Source organism: Oncorhynchus tshawytscha, linkage group LG24 (genome assembly GCF_018296145.1).
Source record: "Oncorhynchus tshawytscha isolate Ot180627B linkage group LG24, Otsh_v2.0, whole genome shotgun sequence".
NCBI lineage: Eukaryota > Metazoa > Chordata > Actinopteri > Salmoniformes > Salmonidae > Oncorhynchus > Oncorhynchus tshawytscha.
Window position 1 is genome coordinate 17,080,295 of NC_056452.1, and position 23,412 is coordinate 17,103,706.

At 46.8% G+C, this 23,412-nt stretch overlaps 1 protein-coding gene across 29 annotated transcripts in view; it reads right to left on the reverse strand.

The window, feature by feature from the left end:
• Nucleotides 1-928: 928 nt before the first annotated feature.
• Nucleotides 929-23,412, reverse strand: part of LOC112223237 (transcription factor 7-like 2) — a 113,870-nt gene continuing 91,386 nt past the window's right edge. For 2 of the 29 annotated variants that reach the window (XM_042305420.1, XM_042305410.1), the window contains 9 exons: nt 21,483-21,585; nt 20,145-20,219; nt 14,198-14,335; nt 13,841-14,027; nt 13,233-13,340; nt 12,527-12,590; nt 11,558-11,608; nt 10,265-10,337; nt 929-1,735 (listed from right to left, as the gene is read on the reverse strand). In XM_042305420.1, the coding sequence (XP_042161354.1) occupies nt 1,273-1,735; nt 10,265-10,337; nt 11,558-11,608; nt 12,527-12,590; nt 13,233-13,340; nt 13,841-14,027; nt 14,198-14,335; nt 20,145-20,219; nt 21,483-21,585 (1,262 nt within the window). In that variant the 3' untranslated portion in view covers nt 929-1,272. Of the gene's footprint in view, nt 1,736-8,996; nt 9,059-9,691; nt 9,766-10,264; nt 10,338-11,557; nt 11,609-12,526; nt 12,591-13,232; nt 13,341-13,840; nt 14,028-14,197; nt 14,336-20,144; nt 20,220-21,482; nt 21,586-23,412 lie in introns of those variants that run through there. The other 27 variants (XM_042305425.1, XM_042305419.1, XM_042305423.1 and 24 more) reach the window with 25 other exon arrangements.

A 23,412-nucleotide genomic window follows, 5' to 3' on the forward strand; every position in this document is an offset into this window, starting at 1 on the left:
AAATTTGTATATTTGACAATTTGCTACCAAACACATTTGTTATAGCAACATTTATACTACATACATAGCAATCTATGTAACGTCACAGCAAAGTATGAAAAAAGAAAGAAAAATCAAATAAACGAACACAACTGAAACCCCTACAGCGTGATTAGAGGCAGGAGAGAAAATTATCACAAAATTTGGCACGGAAAATCTGTACACAAATCTACAGTCCGGTAGAGATGGGACTGTGTAATAAAAAAGAAGGGCTTTGACACTTCCCCAAACTACTGAAGACACGGTACCCACTGTCCCTTGGTGTTTCAAGTTTCTTTTCTTCTTTTGTAAAATGGCTTATAGACGCATTTCTTGAAATGAAGTTGTGCATACCTCTGTTTGTGAAATCTACACAGTACATTGGGTGGAATCCAGGTTTTCAGTGAAGAAAAAAATGAAGTTTTTATATAGTTGCTTACGTTAAAGAAAAAAATATTTGTACAATGTAATTAAGAAAAAGAACAGATTTTAAAATGGACAACATACAAGATACAACAAGCAATCTCTAAAGCAATAAATACTACTGGTCCTAGCGTTGTGACATTTTGTATTGAATACCGCAGCCCCCACCCACCCCAATAGACTCCCCCCCCGTCTCCCTTCCAACCGCCCACCCACCCCACCTGACTCCACCCCCAAAGGTAAACCAAAAAAAAAAAAACAACGCAATGGAACGATGCACATTAACACAGTAACCCCCCAACCCGCCCACCAAATAGTTCTGTACATTTAAAGAGGAACAAGTAACATCACAATTAAAGTTGTTCCTCAGTAAGAGAGGTGTTCTCCATGATCCTCATACCCTCCAATGATTGGTTCGCAAGCTCGTATTTAATACAAATAATGAAGGAGAACCAACTCTTTCAAGAAAAGGGGTCATTGAATAGTCATGTAATCTACCATTTGTTTTATATCTGTCATTGAAACACGTGTAAGTGGAACTAAATAACCATTTTCTGTTGAACAAAATAAGGAGAACAGAAGTTCAGAAGAATTTTGGCAGATTCACCAAGCCATACTCTACAGCTCATTGGATTATTATTTCATTATAATATTTATATTTTTTCAATAATGATGGGTCAAATATTGACCAGTGAACTTTGATAAAACAGAAACACATTTTCAAAGCCTTATGGCACAGAAACAGAAAAAAAAGATTGAACGAAACAAAGAGAAAAGAATGAAGGGTGCAGTGCTAGAAAAAGGGGAAGGAAGGAGTGAATAAGGAGGGATCTACTCTATAGACTTGGTAACGAGCGACAGAGGCTGAGGGGCCGTGGAGTTGGGGTGTAGCGAGCGGGAATGACACAGCGATGCTGCCAAGGGCCTGGCCAGGGCGGCGCCCGAGGAGCACGGCTGCCGCGAGGACGAGACGTCGCCGCGCGCTCCGTTGTGGGCTGCGCCAGGCGTTTTGCCCGCTGCAGCAGCAGAGTTTCCCAGCAGAACCAAAGATGGCGGAGGAGGATGCCCAGGCAGGAGGTGCCGGTGCGGGTAGTGGAGAGGCTGGTGGGCCGGTTTCATAGTCAGTGAGAGAGGTTGCATTTGTTCAGTCTGAGGTCTGGACTCTTTCGAGGAGGGGGAGGGGGCCACCGAGGAGGGGGAGGATGGGGGGGAGTCTAGTAAGCTGCCGTCCGAAGAGGGAGGACTGGCACAGCTACCTTCACCTTGGATGTAGCGAATGCACTTTTTTTTTCTCCTGGAGATGGGGGACAGAGAAAGACGGGTTTTGTTTAGCAGGACATCCCAGAACTGACAACAATCTGCTGGGCAATAGCCGAGCCTTAGCAGTCAACATAAATGCACCATCTTGTTTCACTGGCATTATGCATGCCGTCGATGTCTTAAAGATAACATCTAAAACCTATTTCTGGGCGTTACATTATTGTTGTTTTCTGGTGCATTTAAGTGGTTGCCAACACTACAGCCTGGCTGAGGATCAAGGCTACATGTGGCCTGCTCAGATTCCCAGGACATACACACAGTACACCAAACAGACAGACAGGATGATGAACAAGGAGAGGCAGCAGGAGGATGAAAATGATGGATGAGAAATGGATGAAGAATAAAGAAGAATGAAGAATGGTTTTATTGGCGAATCTCAAGACAACTCCCTTTATTGTTGCTATTTTCCCTCATCTTTTAAACGTTTCCTCACAGAGTTCTGATCTTTACTCAACCAAAGAGCTGGCCGTGGTGAAGAGCTACTGCCAGGATCAACCTGCTCTTCCGAGATACTAGTCCTCCCTCTCTCTCCTCCACTATCCTGACTTCTCTCTCTCCCCTCCATCCTCTCTCTCCTCCACTATCCTGACTTCTCTCTCTCTCTCCTCCACTATCCTGACTTCTCTCTCTCTCTCTCTCTCTCTCCTCCACTATCCTGACTTCTCTCTCTCCCCTTCCTCCTCTCTTTCCTCCACTATCCTAACTTCTCTCTCTCTCCTCCACTATCCTGACTTCTCTCTCTCCCCTCCATCCTCTCTCTCCTCCACTATCCTGACTTCTCTCTCTCTCTCCTCCACTATCCTGACTTCTCTCTCTCTCTCCTCCACTATCCTGACTTCTCTCTCTCCCCTCCCTCCTCTCTTTCCTCCACTATCCTAACTTCTCTCTCTCTCCTCCACTATCCTGACTTCTCTCTCTCCCCTCCCTCCTCTCTCTCCTCCACTATCCTAACTTCTCTCTCTCTCTCTCCACTATCCTGACTTCTCTCTCTCTCTCCTCCACTATCCTAACTTCTCTCTCTCTCTCCTCCACTATCCTGACTTCTCTCTCACCCCTCCCTCTTCTCTTTCCCCACTATCCTAACTTCTCTCCCTCTCTCCTCCACTATCCGGACTTCTCTCTCTCCCTTCCTCCTCTCTTTCCTCCACTATCCTAACTTCTCTCTCTCCTCCACTATCCTAACTTCTCTCTCTCTCCTCCACTATCCTGACTTCTCTCTCTCCCCTCCCTCCTCTCTCTCCTCCACTATCCTAACTTCTCTCTCTCTCCTCCACTATCCTGACTTCTCTCTCTCTCCTCCACTATCCTAACTTCTCTCTCTCTCCCTCCACTATCCTGACTTCTCTCTCACCCCTCCCTCTTCTCTTTCCCCCACTATCCTAACTTCTCTCTCTCTCCTCCACTATCCTGACTTCTCTCTCTCCCCTCCCTCCTCTCTCTCCTCCACTATCCTAACTTCTCTCTCTCTCCTCCACTATCCTGACTTCTCTCTCTCTCTCCTCCACTATCCTGACTTCTCTCTCTCTCCTCCACTATCCTGACTTCTCTCTCACCCCTCCTCTTCTCTTTCCCCCACTATCCTAACTTCTCTCTCTCTCTCCTCCACTATCCAGACTTCTCTCTCTCCCCTTCCTCCTCTCTTTCCTCCACTATCCTAACTTCTCTCTCCCTCCACTATCCTAACTTCTCTCTCTCTCTCCACTATCCTGACTTCTCTCTCTCCCTCCCTCCTCTCTCTCCTCCACTATCCTAACTTCTCTCTCTCTCTCTCCACTATCCTGACTTCTCTCTCTCTCTGCTCCACTATCCTGACTTCTCTCTCTCCCCTCCCTCCTCTCTTTCCTCCACTATCCTAACTTCTCTCTCTCTCCTCCACTATCCTGACTTCTCTCTATCCCCTTCGTCCTCTCTTTCCTCCACTATCCCAACTTCTCTCTCTCTCTCCTCCACTATCCTAACTTCTCTCTCTCTCCTCCACTATCCTGACTTCTCTCTCTCCCCTCCCTCCTCTCTCTTTCCTCCACTATCCTAACTTCTCTCTCTCTCCTCCACTATCCTGACTTCTCTCTCTCCCTCCCTCCTCTCTTCCCTCCACTACCCTGACTTCTCTCTCTCTCTCCTCCATTATCCCGACTTCTCTCTCTCTCTCCTCCACTATCCTAACTTCTCTCTCTCCCCTTCCTCCTCTCTTCCTTCCACTATCCTAACTTCTCTCTCTCTCTCCTCCATTATCCTGACTTCTCTCTCTCTCTCTCCACTATCCTGACTTCTCTCTCTCCCCTCCCTCCTCTCTTCCCTCCACTATCCTGACTTCTCTCTCTTCCCTCCACTATCCTGACTTCTCTCTCTCTCTCCACTATCCTGACTTCTCTCTCTCTCTCCTCCACTATCCTGACTTCTCTCTCTCCCCTCCCTCCTCTCTCTCCTCCACTATCCTGACTTCTCTCTCTCCCCTCCCTCCTCTCTTCCCTCCACTATCCTGACTTCTCTCTCTCCCCTCCATCCTCTCTCTCTCCACTATTCTGACTTCTCTCTCTCCCTCCCTCCTCTCTTCCCTCCACTGTCCTGACTTCTCTCTCTCCCCCCTCCCTCCTCTCTCTCCTTCACTATCCTGACTTCTCTCTCTCCCTCCCTTCTCTCTCTCCTTCACTATCCTGACTTCTCTCTCTCCTCCACTATCCTGACTTCTCTCTCTCCCCTTCCTCCTCTCTTTCCTCCACTATCCTAACTTCTCTCTCTCTCTTCCACTATCCTGACTTCTCTCTCTCCCTCCCTCCTCTCTCTCCTCCACTATCCTAACTTCTCTCTCTCTCCTCCACTATCCTGACTTCTCTCTCTCTCTCTCCACTATCCTAACTTCTCTCTCTCTCTCCTCCACTATCCTGACTTCTCTCTCACCCCTCCCTCCTCTCTTTCCCCCACTATCCTAACTTCTCTCTCTCTCTCTCCACTATCCTGACTTCTCTCTCTCCCCTTCCTCCTCTCTTTCCTCCACTATCCTAACTTCTCTCTCTCCTCCACTATCCTAACTTCTCTCTCTCTCCTCCACTATCCTGACTTCTCTCTCTCCCCTCCTCCTCTCTTCCCTCCACTATCCTGACTTCTCTCTCTCTCTCTCCACTATCCTGACTTCTCTCTCTCTCCTCCACTATTCTGACTTCTCTCTCTCCCCTCCCTCCTCTCTTCCCTCCACTATCCTGACTTCTCTCTCTCCCCTCCCTCCTCTCTCTCCTTCACTATCCTGACTTCTCTCTCTCCTCCACTATCCTGACTTCTCTCTCTCCCCTTCCTCATCTCTTTCCTCCACTATCCTAACTTCTCTCTCTCTCTCTCCACTATCCTGACTTCTCCACTATCCTAACTTCTCTCTCTCTCCTCCACTATCCTGACTTCTCTCTCACCCCTCCCTCCTCTCTTTCCCCCACTATCCTAACTTCTCTCTCTCTCTCCACTATCCTGACTTCTCTCTCTCTCTCCTCCACTATCCTGACTTCTCTCTCCCCTCTCCTCCACTATCCTGACTTCTCTCTCTCTCTCCTCCTCTCCACCACTATCCTGACTTCCTTCATCCTCCACTATCCTGACTTCATTCTCTCTCCTCCACTATCCCGACTTCTCTCTCTCCTCCCTCTCCTCCAATATCCCGACTTCTCTCTCTCTCCTCCCTCTCCGCCACTATCCTGACTCTCTCTCTCCTCCCTCTCCTCCACTATCCTGACTTCTCTCTCTCTCTCTCCCTCTCTGCCACTATCCTGACTTCTCTCTCTCCTCCACTATCCTGACTTCTCTCTCTTTCTCTCCGCCACTATCCTGACTTCTCTCTCTCTCTCCTCCACTATCCTGACTTCACTCTCTCTCCTCCCTCCTCACTTCCCTTCATTATCCTGACTTCTCTCTCTCTCTCCTCCCTCACTTCCCTTCATTATCCTGACTTCTCTCTCTCTCTCCTCCACTATCCTGACTTCTCTCTCTCTCTCCTCCTCCCTCACTTCCCTTCATTATCCTGACTTCTCTCTCCTCCTCCCTCACTTCCCTTCATTATCCTGACTTCTCTCTCTCTCTCCTCCACTATCCTTACTTCTCTCTCTGTCTCTCCTTTCCTTAGGGGGGAGAGTTCAGATGTTGAGGTAAGAGGTTAGGGGGATCCCCACTACGCTGCACCTGCCCCTAAGACGTGTGTATGAGGGTCACGGTATAATGGTTGCATTCCTGCTCGGGTCAGGACTCTCCCCTGTCTGGCACGCCTGCAGCCAACCCATCTTGCTCTGTGGAACGGCCTACAATGCAACTGCACTGAGCTATCACTCAAGAGGCACGGGGGGCTGTGCACGTGCTATGTTCATATGGGGTGCAGGGAGGCAAGGATGGACAGAGGGGGGAGCCTCTACCCACCTCGTTTCACCCTGACATCAACAACAACAACTCCTTATCACAAGGTCTGTGCGTGCCTCGAGGGCAAATACACTGTGGTTCAGACTGTGTTACTAGCTCACAGGGACAATGAGCAAGAAGGAGAAAGAACAGAATTGGGAGGTGGGGAGGGAGGGAGGGAGGTGGGGAGGGAGGGAGGTGGGGAGGGAGGGAGGCGGGCAGAAGTGAGTGATAGAAACGATGCTTTGGTTCAGCTAGCCTTCTCTGTTCTATCGTTCAATCAAGGGTAAGGCCTGTTTGTCAAGTCATACCCTGCCTGTACTCCTTCAGGTAAAAGGTTGACATAAATACTGTGAGAGAGAGAATGAGATGGGAAAAAAGAGGGGGGGATCGATCAGTGAGAACTGATAAGAGAGGAATGTAGAGAAAGGGAGAGTGGGGAAGAAAAATATATACTTGGACAACCACACATACCTTACACTGATGGCATGCTGGACAAAAAAGGCATGCACTTGTGAGATTTAACAATTACACAAAGAGAACAAGCACACAACAAAAGAGAAAGAGTAAAACCACAGGGAAATGTCAACTGAAAAGCAAGGGGAGTTGAGATGTCTGCTTGGCTGTCAAAGACCCTGTATGAGTATTGTGTGGTACTATTATTACTGCCAGTGCCAGCCTGTATCTCTTCCTCTGCCAGTGCCAGCCTGTATCTCTTCCTCTGCCAGTGCCAGCCTGTATCTCTTCCTCTGCCAGTGCCAGCCTGTATCTCTTCCTCTGCCAGTGCCAGCCTGTATCTCTTCCTCTGCCAGTGCCAGCCTGTATCTCTTCCTCTGCCAGTACCAGCCTATATCTCTTCCTCTGCCAGTGCCAGTCTGTATCTCTTCCTCTGCCAGTACCAGCCTATATCTCTTCCTCTGCCAGTGCCAGCCTGTATCTCTTCCTCTGTCAGTGCCAGCCTGTATCTCTTCCTCTGTCAGTGCCAGCCTGTAGTCAGTGCCAGCCTGTATCTCTTCCTCTGCCAGTAAGCCTATACCTCTTCCTCTGTCAGTGCCAGCCTGTATCTCTTCCTCTGCCAGTGCCAGCCTGTATCTCATCCTCTGTCAGTGCCAGCCTGTATCTCTTCCTCTGCCAGTACCAGCCTATACCTCTTCCTCTGCCAGTACCAGCCTATATCTCTTCCTCTGTCAGTGCCAGCCTGTATCTCTTCCTCTGCCAGTGCCAGCCTGTATCTCTTCCTCTGCCAGTGCCAGCCTGTATCTCTTCCTCTGCCAGTGCCAGCCTGTATCTCTTCCTCTGCCAGTACCAGCCTGTATCTCTTCCTCTGCCAGTGCCAGTCTGTATCTCTTCCTCTGCCAGTGCCAGCCTGTATCTCTTCCTCTGCCAGTACCAGCCTGTATCTCTTCCTCTGCCAGTGCCAGCCTGTATCTCCTCCTCTGCCAGTGCCAGTCTGTATCTCTTCCTCTGCCAGTGCCAGCCTGTATCTCTTCCTCTGCCAGTACCAGCCTGTATCTCTTCCTCTGCCAGTGCCAGCCTGTATCTCTTCCTCTGCCAGTGCCAGCCTGTATCTCTTCCTCTGCCAGTGCCAGCCTGTCTGTTCCTCTGCCAGTGCCAGCCTGTATCTGTTCCTCTGTCAGTGCCAGCCTATATCTCTTCCTCTGCCAGTGCCAGCCTGTATCTTTTCCTCTGTCAGTGCCAGCCTGTATCTCTTCCTCTGCCAGTGCCAGCCTGTATCTCTTCCTCTGCCAGTGCCAGCCTGTATCTCTTCCTCTGCCAGTGCCAGCCTGTATCTGTTCCTCTGTCAGTGCCAGCCTGTATCTGTTCCTCTGCCAGTACCAGCCTGTATCTGTTCCTCTGTCAGTGCCAGCCTGTATCTCTTCCTCTGCCAGTGCCAGCCTGTATCTGTTCCTCTTTCAGTGCCAGCCTGTATCTCTTCCTCTGCCAGTGCCAGCCTGTATCTCTTCCTCTGCCAGTGCCAGCCTGTATCTCTTCCTCTGCCAGTGCCAGCCTGTATCTCTTCCTCTGTCAGTGCCAGCCTGTATCTCTTCCCTTGTCAGTGCCAGCCTGTATCTCTTCCTCTGCCAGTGCCAGCCTGTATCTCTTCCTCTGCCAGTGCTGAAGTGCTAACTGCCTGTCAAATCACTACAAATGAGCTAATATCATTTTTTTTTTAACAGACATATCGATTGATAGTATGTGCCTGTGTAACATATTGATTTCCTCGTCTCCAGGGGAATTACGCCAGATGCATCTTTCAGGAAATGGAGCCCGGTGGGGTCTGTTAACCTCTTGGCTCCTTAAACGAAGCAGGATTTATCCCTGGCTATTTCCAAGCCCGGCCCTCTGACACCCCGCTGCTGCCCTACTCATCATCTACCCGTTACGTTCATAGACTAGATCAGGAAATACAGCGAGTATATCAATGTGATCAACTGTTGACATCTTATTTTCAATCTGGAACAGCACTACAGTAGAAGCTGAGTGTGGAGCCTTGCTAATTGAGTTCAGCAGGACTTGTGGATGACTTGAATTGGATGTTGACTTCAACTGGACACCATATGAAATCAACCTTTAAGAATTGGACATGAAAAGTGACTTGGCACGATAACTCAATATCTTATGAGCTGTTTTCTTTGAGGCAATGACAAAATGCCAGATAGACTCTCTGGTGTAATAACTACAGATCAATGTTGAAAACAAAAAAAAAAAGGAGGAAAATGAAATGTATTGATAGGTCGCATGCCCTGGGTTGACCATGGTGATGCAGAGTATCAAACGGAGCGTCACAATGGTCAGGGTAGAGGTGGGGACACAGTGCAAGCCAGACACGGAGAAGGATATTACTTAACAGAAACAGATACCTACCATGAAAACATTCCCAATTCAAAGACTGCTTGTGTCAGAACAGAAAGACAACAGGTAGGGACTAATTAAGGGTTATTGGAGAGGAGTTTGGAGGAAGAAGAAGAGGAGGAGGAGGAGGAGGAGGAAGAGGGCATAGAAGAAAGTCACTCTGGTGCCCTCTGAGAAGCAGGGTAAACCTTAGCACGACAATGTTATCAAGAAGGCCAATTCAGAAAGACAATTAAAACAGTTTGGATGTCAGGCACTTACATACAGCCTGGATAGAAAATGGATTTCAACCTTTCAACTTGCCAGAAGAATAGTATCATAAACCATTCATGTGTTCCTTTTTAAAATTACATTACAACAAAAAGGCCCAAGGTTCTCCTAAATGTGATTGTGTTCAATGTTCCAACAAGGACCTTCCCTTACAATGTTATAATTGCTGAGGTAGAGTACAAATGATGAGAGTAAATCCATTTTCTACGACTGGGCTTCTAGTTCTCAAAGAAAATAAGTGAAATGACCTGCTAGGAGAAGTTCTAGCAGAAAATCCCCCAATCAGGAAAAGGAACAGATAGAATGTTGGCGTCATCAATTAACACATTGAAGGAAACATAACACACATCTGTTTTAGACGAGCGTGTTGAGAAGACGTAAGAGAAGGAAGTGATTGTCATTACGGTTGTCCTCCCGTAGATACTACAGGGGTATACCTGCATGGTTTGCACCATAAACTCAGCTGGTCAAGCCCGAACAAGGCACGACACTTCTTTGGGGCATTTGCATCTGTTAGCCAAAGAGGTAGACACACAAACGATACAAAAACACAGAAAATGGACACGTCATTGGACAGACAACATATAGCCAAGGCTTAGGTTTGGGCTGCCAACACTGGGACCTCCTCCACACAGTCCAGGCCATCGCGTCTCCAACTCCTCTCAGACCCAGTCTGATGAGGCCTGCCCCTCATTATGAGAATATGCCCTATAGGACCCACCCAACCCCACATCTATATGCTGCAATCTAGACTTGGGTACAGACAAACACCACTCACACTAACAAACACACACACACACAGACATTAACGCATACCCTGTTAGCCCTGTTCCCAACACAACTAGAGGCAGGCCAGACTAGCAGGGCTGGGTTGGAGGAAGAGTCGGGAGGTGGCGACAGCCTGGCGAAGGAAGGAGAGTGGGAGGCGGGGAGGGAAGGAGGAAGTCCCAGCTCAGCGAGCAGCCGTCACCTGGCCCCCGGCGTTCACGCCGGCACACACCATACACACCTGCACGGGCCACACCAGTTATTCTGCTGATCGAGCCCAAAGCGCGCTCGACACTTCTTAGGAGCGCTCAGGTCTGATGCCACAACAGGGAGGGAAGCCAGCAGACAGGAGGAAGATTAACCAAAAAGGGAGGGAAGAGAAAGAGGAGAGAAATAAAGGAGAAAAAAAACGGAAACCAGTGAGTCTGTGAGCTTCGTAATCGTGGCATATCTAGCTAATTCCCCCTCTAATTAAAAAAGATGCAGTATGTCTTTACAGAAAGGACTGTCAGAAGACACCGGTAGTCTTTCAGACGTTAGTAATCAAACCGCAAGCAAAAAGCGAACAAGTGCATAAATGTGCAAAGATTATGTGGAACAACAGGATAGTCATTTCCACTTTAATAGAAGGTGAAAGCCAATAAAAAGAGCATACGTATTTGTTAAAGGAGCAGAATATGATGGGGGAAATAATGCAGACTTGATTTACATTTCTGCCAAGTGCCATTCATAGTTCTACTTTTTATCGCCATATTTGAGAAGGAGAGGCTAGAGGTGGTAGGTAGGAAGAGGCGGCAGTATCTGACTGTTACACTAAGTGGAGGTTTGGGTTAGTCTCAGCCAGGGAAAGCGTTAAAGGGTTCAACCTTACGGAATGCAGCAAGGGCACTACTACTGTGCTTAGACCTGAATTCAAACACCTGGCACATGGTTTTCTACCATAGTGGCTTAATAATCCCAATGTAGAGCAAAGTGACAGCTGGGCCAAAGGTGGAATCCTATGGCGAGGGAATCCAGGCCTTAGTTTGAGCAGAGACCGCGTAGAAGGGGAATAGGCCCAACTCATTCTGGCCCAGGGAAAGGCACAAGCACAGCTACTGAAGCAAATAGATTAAGGAGGTTTACCCGGACTGGCGTAAAATCTCTGGGATACTCAACATTAAGATTACGTTAACTTAACAGCCACCACTAGAAACATATACAACATATGGATTTGGCCAAATGGGGAAGATTGTTCTCGAATAAATGTCTTAAAAACAGAAGCGTCATTAAATAAATATGTAAGTATATAAAATAAAACATACTTTAGCGAGTGTAAATAAAAAAGGTCAAATAGATAAACATAAGAAACATTTTAAGAAAGAAAGAAGCAAAGAAAGCATGTAACATCCTTCAAAGTATTGCATTTAGCTTTAAAGTCAAATGTATTTTAAATCAGATATATTTCACATGCAGAGATAAATACATAATAAACTGAAAAGAGAGGAGGAAAAAAAACAAATGAGTAATTTGAGACTCAAAATGACATTAGCACCTGTAATCGGAGGGAGTGAAAGGCAAGGGTTTGGAAAATATTCTCTGTGTTCTGAAAAAAAGAACAGATGGAGAGGCCTTCAAGAGGGGATCGTCACGTAAACGAGAGTAAAATACAGTTTCACATGCCGCATTTCTCCTTCTCAACCCACAGTATGGAATATCACAAGAATGTGAATAATAAGAATATAAAATGAAGAAGTAATAGAATTAGTAAACCTCCTTAATTTTAAGAAGTGGGTGATTATTTCCCCCTTTATCGGGGTGATTAAAAAGCATGCATGAAAACAAGCAGGGGCGGCCCAGGTTACAGACACACAAGCACAGTCTATCTGCAGGGCACAGGCATTAAAACACGCAGACACACAAGCACAGTCTATCTGCAGGGCACAGGCATTATAACACGCAGACACACAAGCACAGTCTATCTGCAGGGCACAGGCATTATAACACGCAGACACACAAGCACAGTCTATCTGCAGGGCACAGGCATTATAACACGCAAACACACAAGCACAGTCTATCTGCAGGGCACAGGCATTATAACACGCAGACACACAACACTGGCAAAGTTAATGTTAATAACTATCGTAATGCTTCAATTTCACATTCTCAAAACACACATATCAACGTTTCATAAATGCTGGGGGCAAAGTGTGTGTGTGTGTGGGGGGGGGGTGAGGCTGGGGAAGGGAGGGGGTCATGCATATTCAACGTTATTAGCTGGGGAAGGCTATGGGAGGAGGTGGGGAATGGAAGGAGGGGGTAACAAGCAAGTCTACCATTTAAATATTGCATTACGTGTAGCATAACTATGTAGTAGGAAAAAAACGAGCACGTCAACACAGAAATAAAATAAAAAGCAGTAGAGGGGGGAAAAAACGGACTAGACTATTATCTTGCAAGATGTCACACAGTCCTGAACACATGAAGGGTCTCCTAACAGGAGAGAGACCTGCCGCTCACTTACCATTGCCCTCTCCTGGCTGCTTATCCCGTTTCCTCTTCTTCTTCTTGCCCTGTTGGTTAGCCGCCAAAACAAGAGAAATAGACAGGAACCTTAGTTATTATATTGCAGAGGACCTGACACGTGAAATGAAAACGGGCCCATCTTTCTGTTTGTTTATTCATTCATTCTCGAAACTCTTTCTCTGCCCGCCAGTTTTAACTGCCACTACAAGACATTGCAGAATCTCCCCTCTTCTCCCTTTCTGTATTTTTCTCTCTCTCTTGCTCTTCTGTTGTAATCTTCTGACTTGTTTTCCTCTCGTTTAGTGACCATCGTAGAGGCTTTGTTGGTTTCTAGCGAGGGAGTCAGATTGGCAGAATGCTTTGTGCAGGCTGAGAGGAGTCAAAGTTTCACTGGCCAACCTAACCTTTGCAGGGGTGTACGATGACCCCTGAGCTGCTGGACGCACAGCAAACGCTGGGAGAGAAACGTCCTATCAGCATCAGAATTCCAGGGATTTTAGACCCTGTTCTATACAGCCCGGCAAATCTACTGTAAAGTATATTGTAGATTCCATTGGCTGAGGTGTCTAGGGAAGCAGTCAACAGGCATTGCTAGCGAGGTGAGCTCTCAGCTCAGACGGAACAGTAAGAGCACTCATCCCAGACACACGTCCTTGTGGAGAGGAGAAGTACAGGAGGTACGTGTTGAAAACTTAAAAACTTACATAGTTATCTCGTGCAGACCAGCCGGGGTAGAGCTGCATGTGAAGCTGTCGCTCTTTCCTGGCCAGCTCGTAGTATTTCGCCTGCTCCTCTCGCGTTAGGGCGTGCCACTACAGACAGACACATGGAAAGAGAGAGGGAGGGGATGACAGGGGGAAGGACATAATAGAAAGAGAAGAGTGCAAAAAGTGTCAACAGTAGAAGAAGACAGTGTTCAGTCAAGAGCAGTGAGAAGTAGAGACAAACTAAGACATGTTGCCTTTGTCTACCAGACCCAGTAGCAGGACTATAGTCAACTAAACCATACAGGGTGTGGGGTGGATATTTTCATTTGACATTTTATTAATTTAGCAGAAACTCTTATCCAGAGCAAGTATGGTTAAGGGCCTTGCTCAAGAGCACAACAACAGATTTGTCACTTAGTCAGCTCAGGGATTCGAACCCAACGCTGGCCCAACGCTCTTAACCTCTAGGCTACCTGCCCTATGCATAGTCCCTTGTACAGGGAGTTACCAAGCTGTATGTGTAAAATGAGCGAGTCTGTGTCTATGGCGGTGCCATATCTCTCTCTCTCTCTCTCTCTCTCTCTCTCTCTCTCTCTCTCTCTCACCCTTCGTCCCAGTATCTGGTTGATGGCGGCGCTCTCTTTCAACGTGCACTCGGCCACCACCTTGGCCCTCATCTCCTTCATGTAGAGCATAAAGGCGTTCAGCGGCTTCTTGATGTGGGGCTGCTTCTTCTTCTCGTCCTCCTTTTTCGAGTCCTGGTGTTTCCTGTGGAGTGTGTACAGTATAGTACTGTATGGTTGGCAAATACCCAGAATTGGTATTAAACAGCTTATTGTAATGGTAGAATGTAGAACAACAACACCAGTGCCAAGCTTTCCTCTACTGCCGTTTAGTTTACAATGGTAAAAAATAAGCAGAGGTGAGTGTGTGTGTGTATGTGTGCAGATGTGTGTACTCACGAGCTGTTGAGGCCGATGTCGCTGTGGGAGGACTCTTGCTTGACGTTGGGCGTGACGATGGCGGGGTGGGGGATGCCGGTCTGGTGCAAACTGTGATGAGGGGGGACCATGTGGTGAGGGAACCTGGAGGACAGAAAACTGTGTAAATCGTCAGAGTGGACACGTGTGAAATGGAAGATGGACACATGTAGACACAAACAGAGACAGAGTATGCTCACTCGAGCATTCATACAGACGTGTTGCTGGGCTGTATAGGGCCGAATCCTAACTTGAGGTTCGAGCGGGAAAGTTGGATTTTTGTGCAAATCTGTCATTGAGATTCAATGCATGACTTACACAAAAGCTTGAGTTTCGCACGCGTATATCAAGAAAGGATTCGGTCCATGAGTATCACAGAATTTGTATCTCACGATCACATGGAAACAGTTACCCAGTACACACACACACTACACATCACAAGTCATATTTCATAGTATTCATTTAAAAAATGAGAGCTGTTTTGTTTTGAAGTGGGAAGAGTTTCAAATGGAAGGACAGGACAGTCATTTTCTGCCAAAATGGCCCATACAGACACTTCAACTCTAATAGGCTGTAACAAGTTCTCACATGCTTCTATAGCTGAGCCAAAATAGTGTCTTCCTCCAATGGCAAGTCAGTGTTTAGTGCTGCCACCCTTCTCCGGACTGTGGATGACAAATACAAGTTCCAGGATGTCTTGGCCCCTTTACAATGTGGAAAACTATAGGTATGTGGGGTCTTATGCCAATCTGTGGTGTAAGCTGATGTCAAAACTGAGGTCATGTTTAAACATCTTCAGCTCCTAGGCCTTAGCTTTAACCATGGGCAAGGCACCTTTTTCTGTGTTAGGCCTATTCCATTGGGCCTCGTGCTAGATTCCAGTGGGCCTCATGCTAGATTCCATTTGGCATCATGCTAGATTCCACTGGGCCTCATTCCAGATTCCATTGGGCCTCATGCTAGATTCTAGAATCTAGAATATCATTCTAGATTCCATTGGGCCTCATTGCTAGATTCCACTTGGCCTCATTCTAGATTCCATTGGGCCTCATTGCTAGATTCTACTGGGCCTCATTCTAGATTCCATTGGGCCTCATTCTAGATTCCATTGGGCCTCATTGCTATATTCCACTGGGCCTCATTCTAGATTCCACTGGGCCTCATTGCTATATTCCACTGGGCCTCATTCTAGATTCCATTGGTCAAATCAAATCAAATCAAATCGTATTTGTCACATGCAGATGTTAATGCGAGTGTAGCGAAATGCTTGTGCTTCTAGTTCCGACAATGCAGTAATAACCAACGAGTAATCTAGCTAACAATTCCAAAACTACTAACCTATACACATAAGTGTAAAGGGATAAAGAATATGTACATAAAGATATATGAATGAGGGATGGTACAGAGCGGCATAGGCAAGATGCAGTAGATGGTATCGAGTACAGTATATACATATGAGATGAGTATGTAAACAAAGTGGCATAGTTTAAAGTGGCTAGTGATACATGTATTACATAAAGATGCAGTAGATGATATAGAGTACAGTATATACGTATACATATGAGATAAATAATGTAGGGTATGTAAACATTATATTAAGTAGCATTGTTTAAAGTGGCTAGTGATATATTTTACATCAATTCCCATTGTTAAAGTGGCTGGAGTTGAGTCAGTGTGTTGGCAGCAGCCACTCAGTGTTAGTGGTGGCTGTTTAACAGTCTGATGGCCTTGAGGTCCTCATGCTAGATTCCACTGGGCCTCATTCTAGATTCCATTGGGCCTCATTCTAGATTCCATTGGGCCTCATTGCTAGATTCTACTGGGCCTCATTCTAGATTCCATTGGGCCTCATTGCTAGATTCCACTGGGCCTCATTCTAGATTCCATTGGGCCTCATGCTAGATTCCACTGGGCCTCATTCTAGATTCCATTGGGCCTCGTTGCTAGATTCCACTGGGCCTCATTCTAGATTCCATTGGGCCTCATGCTAGATTCCACTGGGCCTCATCTTCGATTCCATTGGGCCTCATGCTAGATCTGGATTACTAATGGTGTTATTCTTTATCCCCCTACTCGACATCTTCGTAACACCAGTATCATTAGCTACACTGATTGAGGGCAATAACCCGCATATATGGATTCACTTCACAGAGCAATGAGCAACACAATTGTGTGTGTGATGAGTGAGTGAGAGTAATTATGTCTATGTAAGATGATTTGAATGTGAGTGTAGAGTATATATATGCCCCAGCTACGCATGACCGTACGTACACAAATCGTAGAAAAAGAGTGGAGGATGAAGGAGGGGGAAAAAGGAGGAATAATTTATTATTTTTCTTCTTTAACAGCTCATTATCTGGATGTGTCTGTCTGCATGGCTTGGAGCCAGAATATAATGATGAGCATCAGGTCGCCAGGAACAACTAGTTTCTGTTGCAGGCGATCTCTGGGGAGTGTGTTTTCTCTCTCTCTCCCGCTGCTGCTCTTCTCTCTCTCTCTCTCTCTTGCTCCTGCTGCTCTTCTCTCCTCCCTTCTCCTCTCTTCATCATTGACACGTTTGTGTTTGTGCCATGTCATCTGCTGAGGGGACAGTGGCTGCAGATCAGCCATCATTAGGCCGCTGCATTTCCCATACTCTCTCTCTTTTTCCTTCCTTCTCCCTTTCTTTGTGCATTTAAAAAATATATATATGTTCTTCCTTCTCTACTTTCCTCCTTCTTCCTGTCCCCTCACCCCCTCCCAACTTCCCTCCCTCCCTCCAGCTGCCACCGCGCGGCCCAGGTTATGGTTTAAACATGACGGCCATCCCTTTGATGTGCGGGGGCATCATCCAGCCTCATCAGCACAGAACAGCGCCGTGGCCCAATTTAGCCAACAGAGGGGGAGCGAGATAGAGAGAGGGAGCCCCCAACCCCCAAGCTCCTACGTCTCAATCTGAAAGACAGGGATGGGAGTGGGTCATTGGCTGTAACGGAGGCCCAGTGTCAGCCAGGGCCATTTAATTGCCAATGCGAGGCGGTATCCCTGTGCCTGGTTAATGTATAATGACTCGCCCCGGCGCACTTTCCCTTCCACAGAAAAAAAACAGGTGTGAGAGGTAGCGAGTAAGGAAGGGAGAGAGAGAGAGAGCGGTGAGGGAGGAAGGGAGAGAGAGGGGTGAGGGAGGAAGGGAGAGAGAGAGGGGTGAGGGAGGAACACATCAAAGGGCAGGGGGTGAGAGGCCTACACTTCCTCCCATGTTTCACACACAGGCCTGCCAGATATGAAGGACCTGTATGGCTCCAACCCCATTATTCAAATCATGTATTTTCATTTGCTCCGTCCACTGACTCTGCTCTCTCCTGCTCGCCTTTTTCCCTCCAGAGAATGTCTTTTTTAACAGGTCCTGGGTGTAAGGTGCTCATTGAGGGGGTGCAATGTACGAAAGTGAGACTCACCCTCTGCATCCTAATCGGGCCGGTATGTGGCACTAGGGGATTGTTATCTTGTTAAGATCTGGCTACCCAGTGAAATACAGGACCAGGACATCTCAATCACTCAGGCCTCATGTAATTGTTAAATATTACTGCACTGGGCCTCCCGAGTGGCGCAGTGGTCTAAGATGCTGCATCACAGTGCTAGCTGTGTCACTAGAGGTCCTGGTTCGAGTCCAGGCTCTGTCGCAGCAGGCCGTGACCAGGAGTCCCATAAGCCGGCGCACAATTGGCCCAGCGTCGTCCGGGTTAGGGGAGAGCTTGGCCATAGCGCACTAGCGACTCCTGTGGTGGGCTGGGCACAGTGCACGCTGACACAGTCGCCAGGTGCTTCCTCCAACACATTGGTGCGGCTGGCTTCCGGGTTAAGTGGACATTGTGTCAAAGAAGCAGTGCCGCTTGGTTGGTTTGTGTTTCAGAGGACGCACGGCTCTTGACTTTCGCCTCTCCCGAGTCCATACGGGAGTTGCAGCGATGAGACAAGACTTTAACTACCAAATAGATACCATGAAAGTGGGGAGAAAAAGGGGTAAAAATAATATTTAAAAAAAAAAATATATATATATATATATTACTGCACTGCTGGAGCTAGGAACACAAGCATTTCGCTGCACCTGCAATAACATCTGATAAATATGTGTATGTGACCAATAAAATATGATTTGATTATTAGACATGGACTGGACTTCATGACTACTGGATGTCTTGAGGCATATTTAAGCAAGAAAGCCCTTTTAAAGCCAAGACACAATTCTCTAATTCTGTTTACATTTTTTTGCTTCCGAAACCCTGTCATATACACAATTATCCAAACCTTTCAACTCTGCACCATTTATCTACGCCTTTGACAACCCAAATGGCCATATTTTTTTGTCAAATCCCCCATTGCAGTTTTAACAAGGACGTGCTAAATCCCCTTTCTCCAGAGACGGAGACCTCCACCTATTCAGCTATGCTAATTCAATTAGGTCTCATCAGAATGCATTAGCTCTCCCCAGCCCCACAGCCAATCCCCCTAGCCCCCATCCAGCAGATTCAATTAGCCTCGCTGGAAATAAGATGATCACAATGTAAAGGCCGTCATTAGAGCTGAATTAGCTGGCACTTAAAGCACAGGTCCACTAGACGTTGCCAGACCTCGGTTAGTCTGGCTGCCCAACTCTACCAGAAACCAGACACACCCTGACTGCACCGGACAGCAGGGCAACCAGGGCTGGGCTGGGGAGAAACGTCTGCTTTAAGGGAGTCGCTGGGAGTGGAAGAGGTGGGTAGCGATTATAAATGAGAGCCTTTATAATAACCTATATAACCAGCCTGTGTTACAGTGAACAGTTACTAAAGCCATGAGCTTGTCTGGATCAAGGTGATGATGAAAACGATCAACCTAAATGCGTAAGTGTTTGTGAATACCTGTGAAGATATACATGTTCAATGTAAGGCTAACCAAGAAACAAACTATTGGCTAACATATCCTCTTTTTTTTAACAGTGTGAATGTGCTATTCTGATTTGAATCAAAAAGCAGCGTTCAAGATGCGTGTGAGTGAGAGAGCGAGAGAGAAAGATGAGTAACCCGAGTGCACAGGAAACGTGTTCAAAGTCAAAACACTCGGTGCTATTTCACAACATTAACCTTGCTATACCCCATTCGAGGCCTCCCTCTCTCTCCTTTCCTCCCTCGCTCACACTTATCCATCAACGTCACAGAGGTTTGAACAGTCGACCCTCAGGAGCTGCTTTTCCAATCAGCCTGTAATACAGCTGAAGTTTGGCCTGGTACCTAGTTCCAAACTCTCTAGCTGCCTGCACTGAAATGCCTGTGAATACTGCTCTGGGCTGGGGGAGAGGGACATGGGGAAAGAGCGGCCACACAAATCACGGGGTACTTGTCATCCACAGTTAACTCTTCCCACATTCCATACAATACAGAGTATTGGGAGAATCAGGCCCAGTTCAAAACACATAACGCAGCAACAACAATTCAGAGTAGTATAGCACAGTCCCCGGGGGAACCAGGCCCAGTTAAAAAAAAGAACACAACAACAAACATTTGTGCCCCCCCTCCCAGTTCACTTGTGTCCAGAGCCCTCCCCTTGAGCTGGACCCTAATGGGCCCAACAAAGAACTAACCAAGGGTCAAGCCCCAGCATGCATCATTCTCTCCTTTTAAGTGTATAGACGTTTACATATCAACGTGTCTGGTTGTTTAAAAACTAGCAGCACGGACATAACCCGTCCATTACAGATGTGCCTGACATGCAGCTAGGGTAAATGTTCTTCAGGGGCCTCATTAGCTCGAAAGTGATACATATAATTAATATTTCAACACATTAGTGGGGGACACTGGAGGATTGCCCTTTTGAGCGTGGAGACGGGAGTGTGCACTCTCCGAGTCACAGCCTCCTCCTGTGTGTGTGTGTGTGTGTGTGTGTGTTTATCTCCCAAGGCTCAACTCACCTTTGCATGGATGCGTTGACAGTGAGCGCAGTCGGGTAGGGGTGCCTAAAACCCTGGTAAACAGGTTGACCTTGCCTAGGAGAAGGACAAAGAAGAGAGGGAGGTAAAGAAACATGGTTGATGGAAGTAGAGGAGGTAAAGCCCTCTCCGTCTCCCCGATCGCAGGCCTCTTTATTCTCATTTGATCAGGAATAAAAATCTAGGGGATTTGCAGAGTGCGGATCAAAGGAGAGGCAAACTCCGAACAATTTGAATGCCACAAATCTGATACGAATGGCTAATTAAATTTCATAACCCTTCGCTCGGTGTCGACGGAGAGGGGGCCCCTTCCTCCCCGAGCTGAAACTAGGTGTTTTGTTGTGATAATTGAAGACGAAGCGCAACTCTTTAATGGAGCCATCACGCTAATTGAGGTCTACACATCTAAAGACAAACAATAATGAATGTAAATTTATACCAAAATAAAGTGCAGCAAATGAAAGGCTGCCGCGGCTGCGCTCGGGACCTCTCCCGGTATTTAGATCGCGGTGAGAAAACATTAAATTAACAGAGCTTAATTTGTAGCCTTTTGTCATATTAACAAGTGTTGACAAGAGTCACCCAGGGATAGCCCCCATGTGGAATTGTGGGTAAAATACGGGGCAATCACGGTTCATTGCTCTAATTGGACAATACAGAGACATGCAAAATAGCATTTGACACAAAGTTGGGGTTGGAGGGGGGTTTAGGAAACCACAGTGTGCTTCTGTGGCCCATGAGTCAGTCCATTGCTTGAATGTATAAACTGGAGACTGCAGTAGAGAGGGAGACTTAGCCATTCTCTCTGCAATGTGGTCAGCTAGGAGTGAAATCAGTGCCTGATCAAAATTGAGAGGACCCCGTTTGAGATAAGTGGATACAGAGCTTTCCCTATGCACTCTGCTTATGATGTTACCAGTCTGGAAAATACTGAAACCAAGCTATATTAGCATACACAACAAACCAGAAGACATGGCCTCTGACCGAGAACTATTTTACGTTATATCTTCTACATTAGAGATGCTGATTTTACAACGTAATGTACTACAGAACTTAATGCTCTTAATCTACATCTAGACATAGTTACAAACAACACCAGCGCATGCTTGGAGTAGTACAACATGCTTAATGACAGGTGTTTGGTATTTTATTAGGATCCCCATTAGCTGTGGCAAAAGCAGCAGCTACTCTTCCTGGGGTCCAACACAAAACAGGAAACATGACGTAATACACAACATCAACAGACAAGAACAGAACAAGGACAGAACTACGTACAATTAAGGGACGGGTCATTGAGGAGAGTAATAAAAGGTTGCTTACTGTGGTACTAACCACCCTAGCGGATGGGGGATCTGGCCGACAGCACCAGGTGAGAGAGGGTAATAGGGAGATATGTCTGGGTGTTGTGGAGGCCTTGGAATTCCTGGAGAGAAAGAGAGAGAAAGGGTAGAGGGGCAAAGAGTTATCAAATTGTTCACAACATCGCAGTCCCGTCCCCCCCCCCCCACACACAACCAAAATAAAAGTCAGTGTTAAATGAATCCTTTGTGAGTTTCACAATTGAACAAAGTCAACATCACTGGAAGCTGGGTGGGAGGAGGAGGTGCGGTTGCGCCCGCATGTTCGCAGTGCTAAATCACGCGGCCTGATCAAAGCTGTTCTGAGTCAGGCGGTACAGTGGCATAACATGTTGAGAGAGACCGAGAGAAAGAAAGAGGGGGGACTACTCCAACATGATCCTGTCACATTAGTCTCCTATTGAATGAGAGGATTAACAACGTGTGATAATTGAGGTTTAGAAGCTAACATAACAATCTCATACAGTCTCATACAGATGAAATTGACATCTGTTCCTTTAGAGGGCTGCAGGTAGAGCTTAACTCTAAAATAAACCGGGTCTGACCCAGCAAGTTATCTGACTGTCGTAAGCATGAATGAAGTGATGTTACAACCGTCTCTTCGTGTTATTCATGACCAGCTTGTTTCATAGCTTGTCAGCTTACCCAAATGTACCGTGTTACATGTTGTATTAGCCTAGCTGTCTTCAACTGACACCGGCTCTTATGACTGTCTATGACACCTGTTATGACATGCCTATGCCATTATGAAGTAGATCTTATAAACAGGGGCCCTTGGTCTCCTGCTTCTCTTTAGCACAAGTGTTTATGTTCCACTATTCATCTTCATGTTTAACAAAGACGAACAGTGACAGACGTCCGACATAAGGACAGCTCGCACAGAGGGCGAAACGATCACACGTTTGCCAATGTCGCTTTCACTTCCTGTGGCAGCTGACGGGCAAAGAAAACACGCACACACAAGCCACCCAAAACATTAGGTCTCCAAAGGCCCGGCGAGAAAAGAACTCGCTCAAGACAAAAAAAAAAAGGAGAAATAGAGAAAGCAAAGAAATGATGGCTTTTCCATTTTTCCGGTGTTGAGCGTTAAAGGAACAACAACAACAGCGACAAGGAAGTGTTTGAATTCCCCTGGCAGACAGCATAGCAGAGGAACTTTTATTGTCTCCGGTGCATTCTCTCACAGTGGGGGCCTGCCTGGCCTGCATGTCGGTGCAGCACTTTTTGGGTGGTGCCCCGATATGGCCACAGTGGACCCAGATAAAGAGTTCTGCAGAAATTGAACCTGGCCGCATGAATCCATCCACAGCCTGTATGTTGCCGGGGTGTGTCACACCCAAAGCAACAAGGCGGAGCCTGATATGTGGAAAGCAGACGTTGTTCAGTGACAGGGTACCTAAAGAATACTTTGTGCATCCAGAAAGTAGAAAAACCCTCACTGGCAAACTAATTGTGAACAATTAGGATTCGAGTAAAAAAAAATTAAAAAAGTAATCATAAGTTATAGATCGTTAATTCCGCATTTGATGCTGAGAAGGGTTCCAAACATGTTGCTGTAGGACCTAGTTCTATAGACATAATGGCTCTGACTGATACACCACTCAGAGGAAAGTGTTCCGAATGTTGCTTTCCGTTGCTATCCAGTGCTGAGGCCTTAATATAGCTTGTTCATTCATTTAACACTAAGCTCAATTAAGCAAGGCCATTAACTGGCGCATTAAACAGCAGCAGGGTCGTTATTATTGCTCCTTTGTGAGGACAATCGTAATAAGAGACCATTATGACCCCAAAACCCTAACAAAACAACCAGACACCTTTCAAAGCATTACTTACCACTGTACAACATACTGAAAGTAAGTTACCCTATTAGGTCATAATGTTTATTGCAGGTA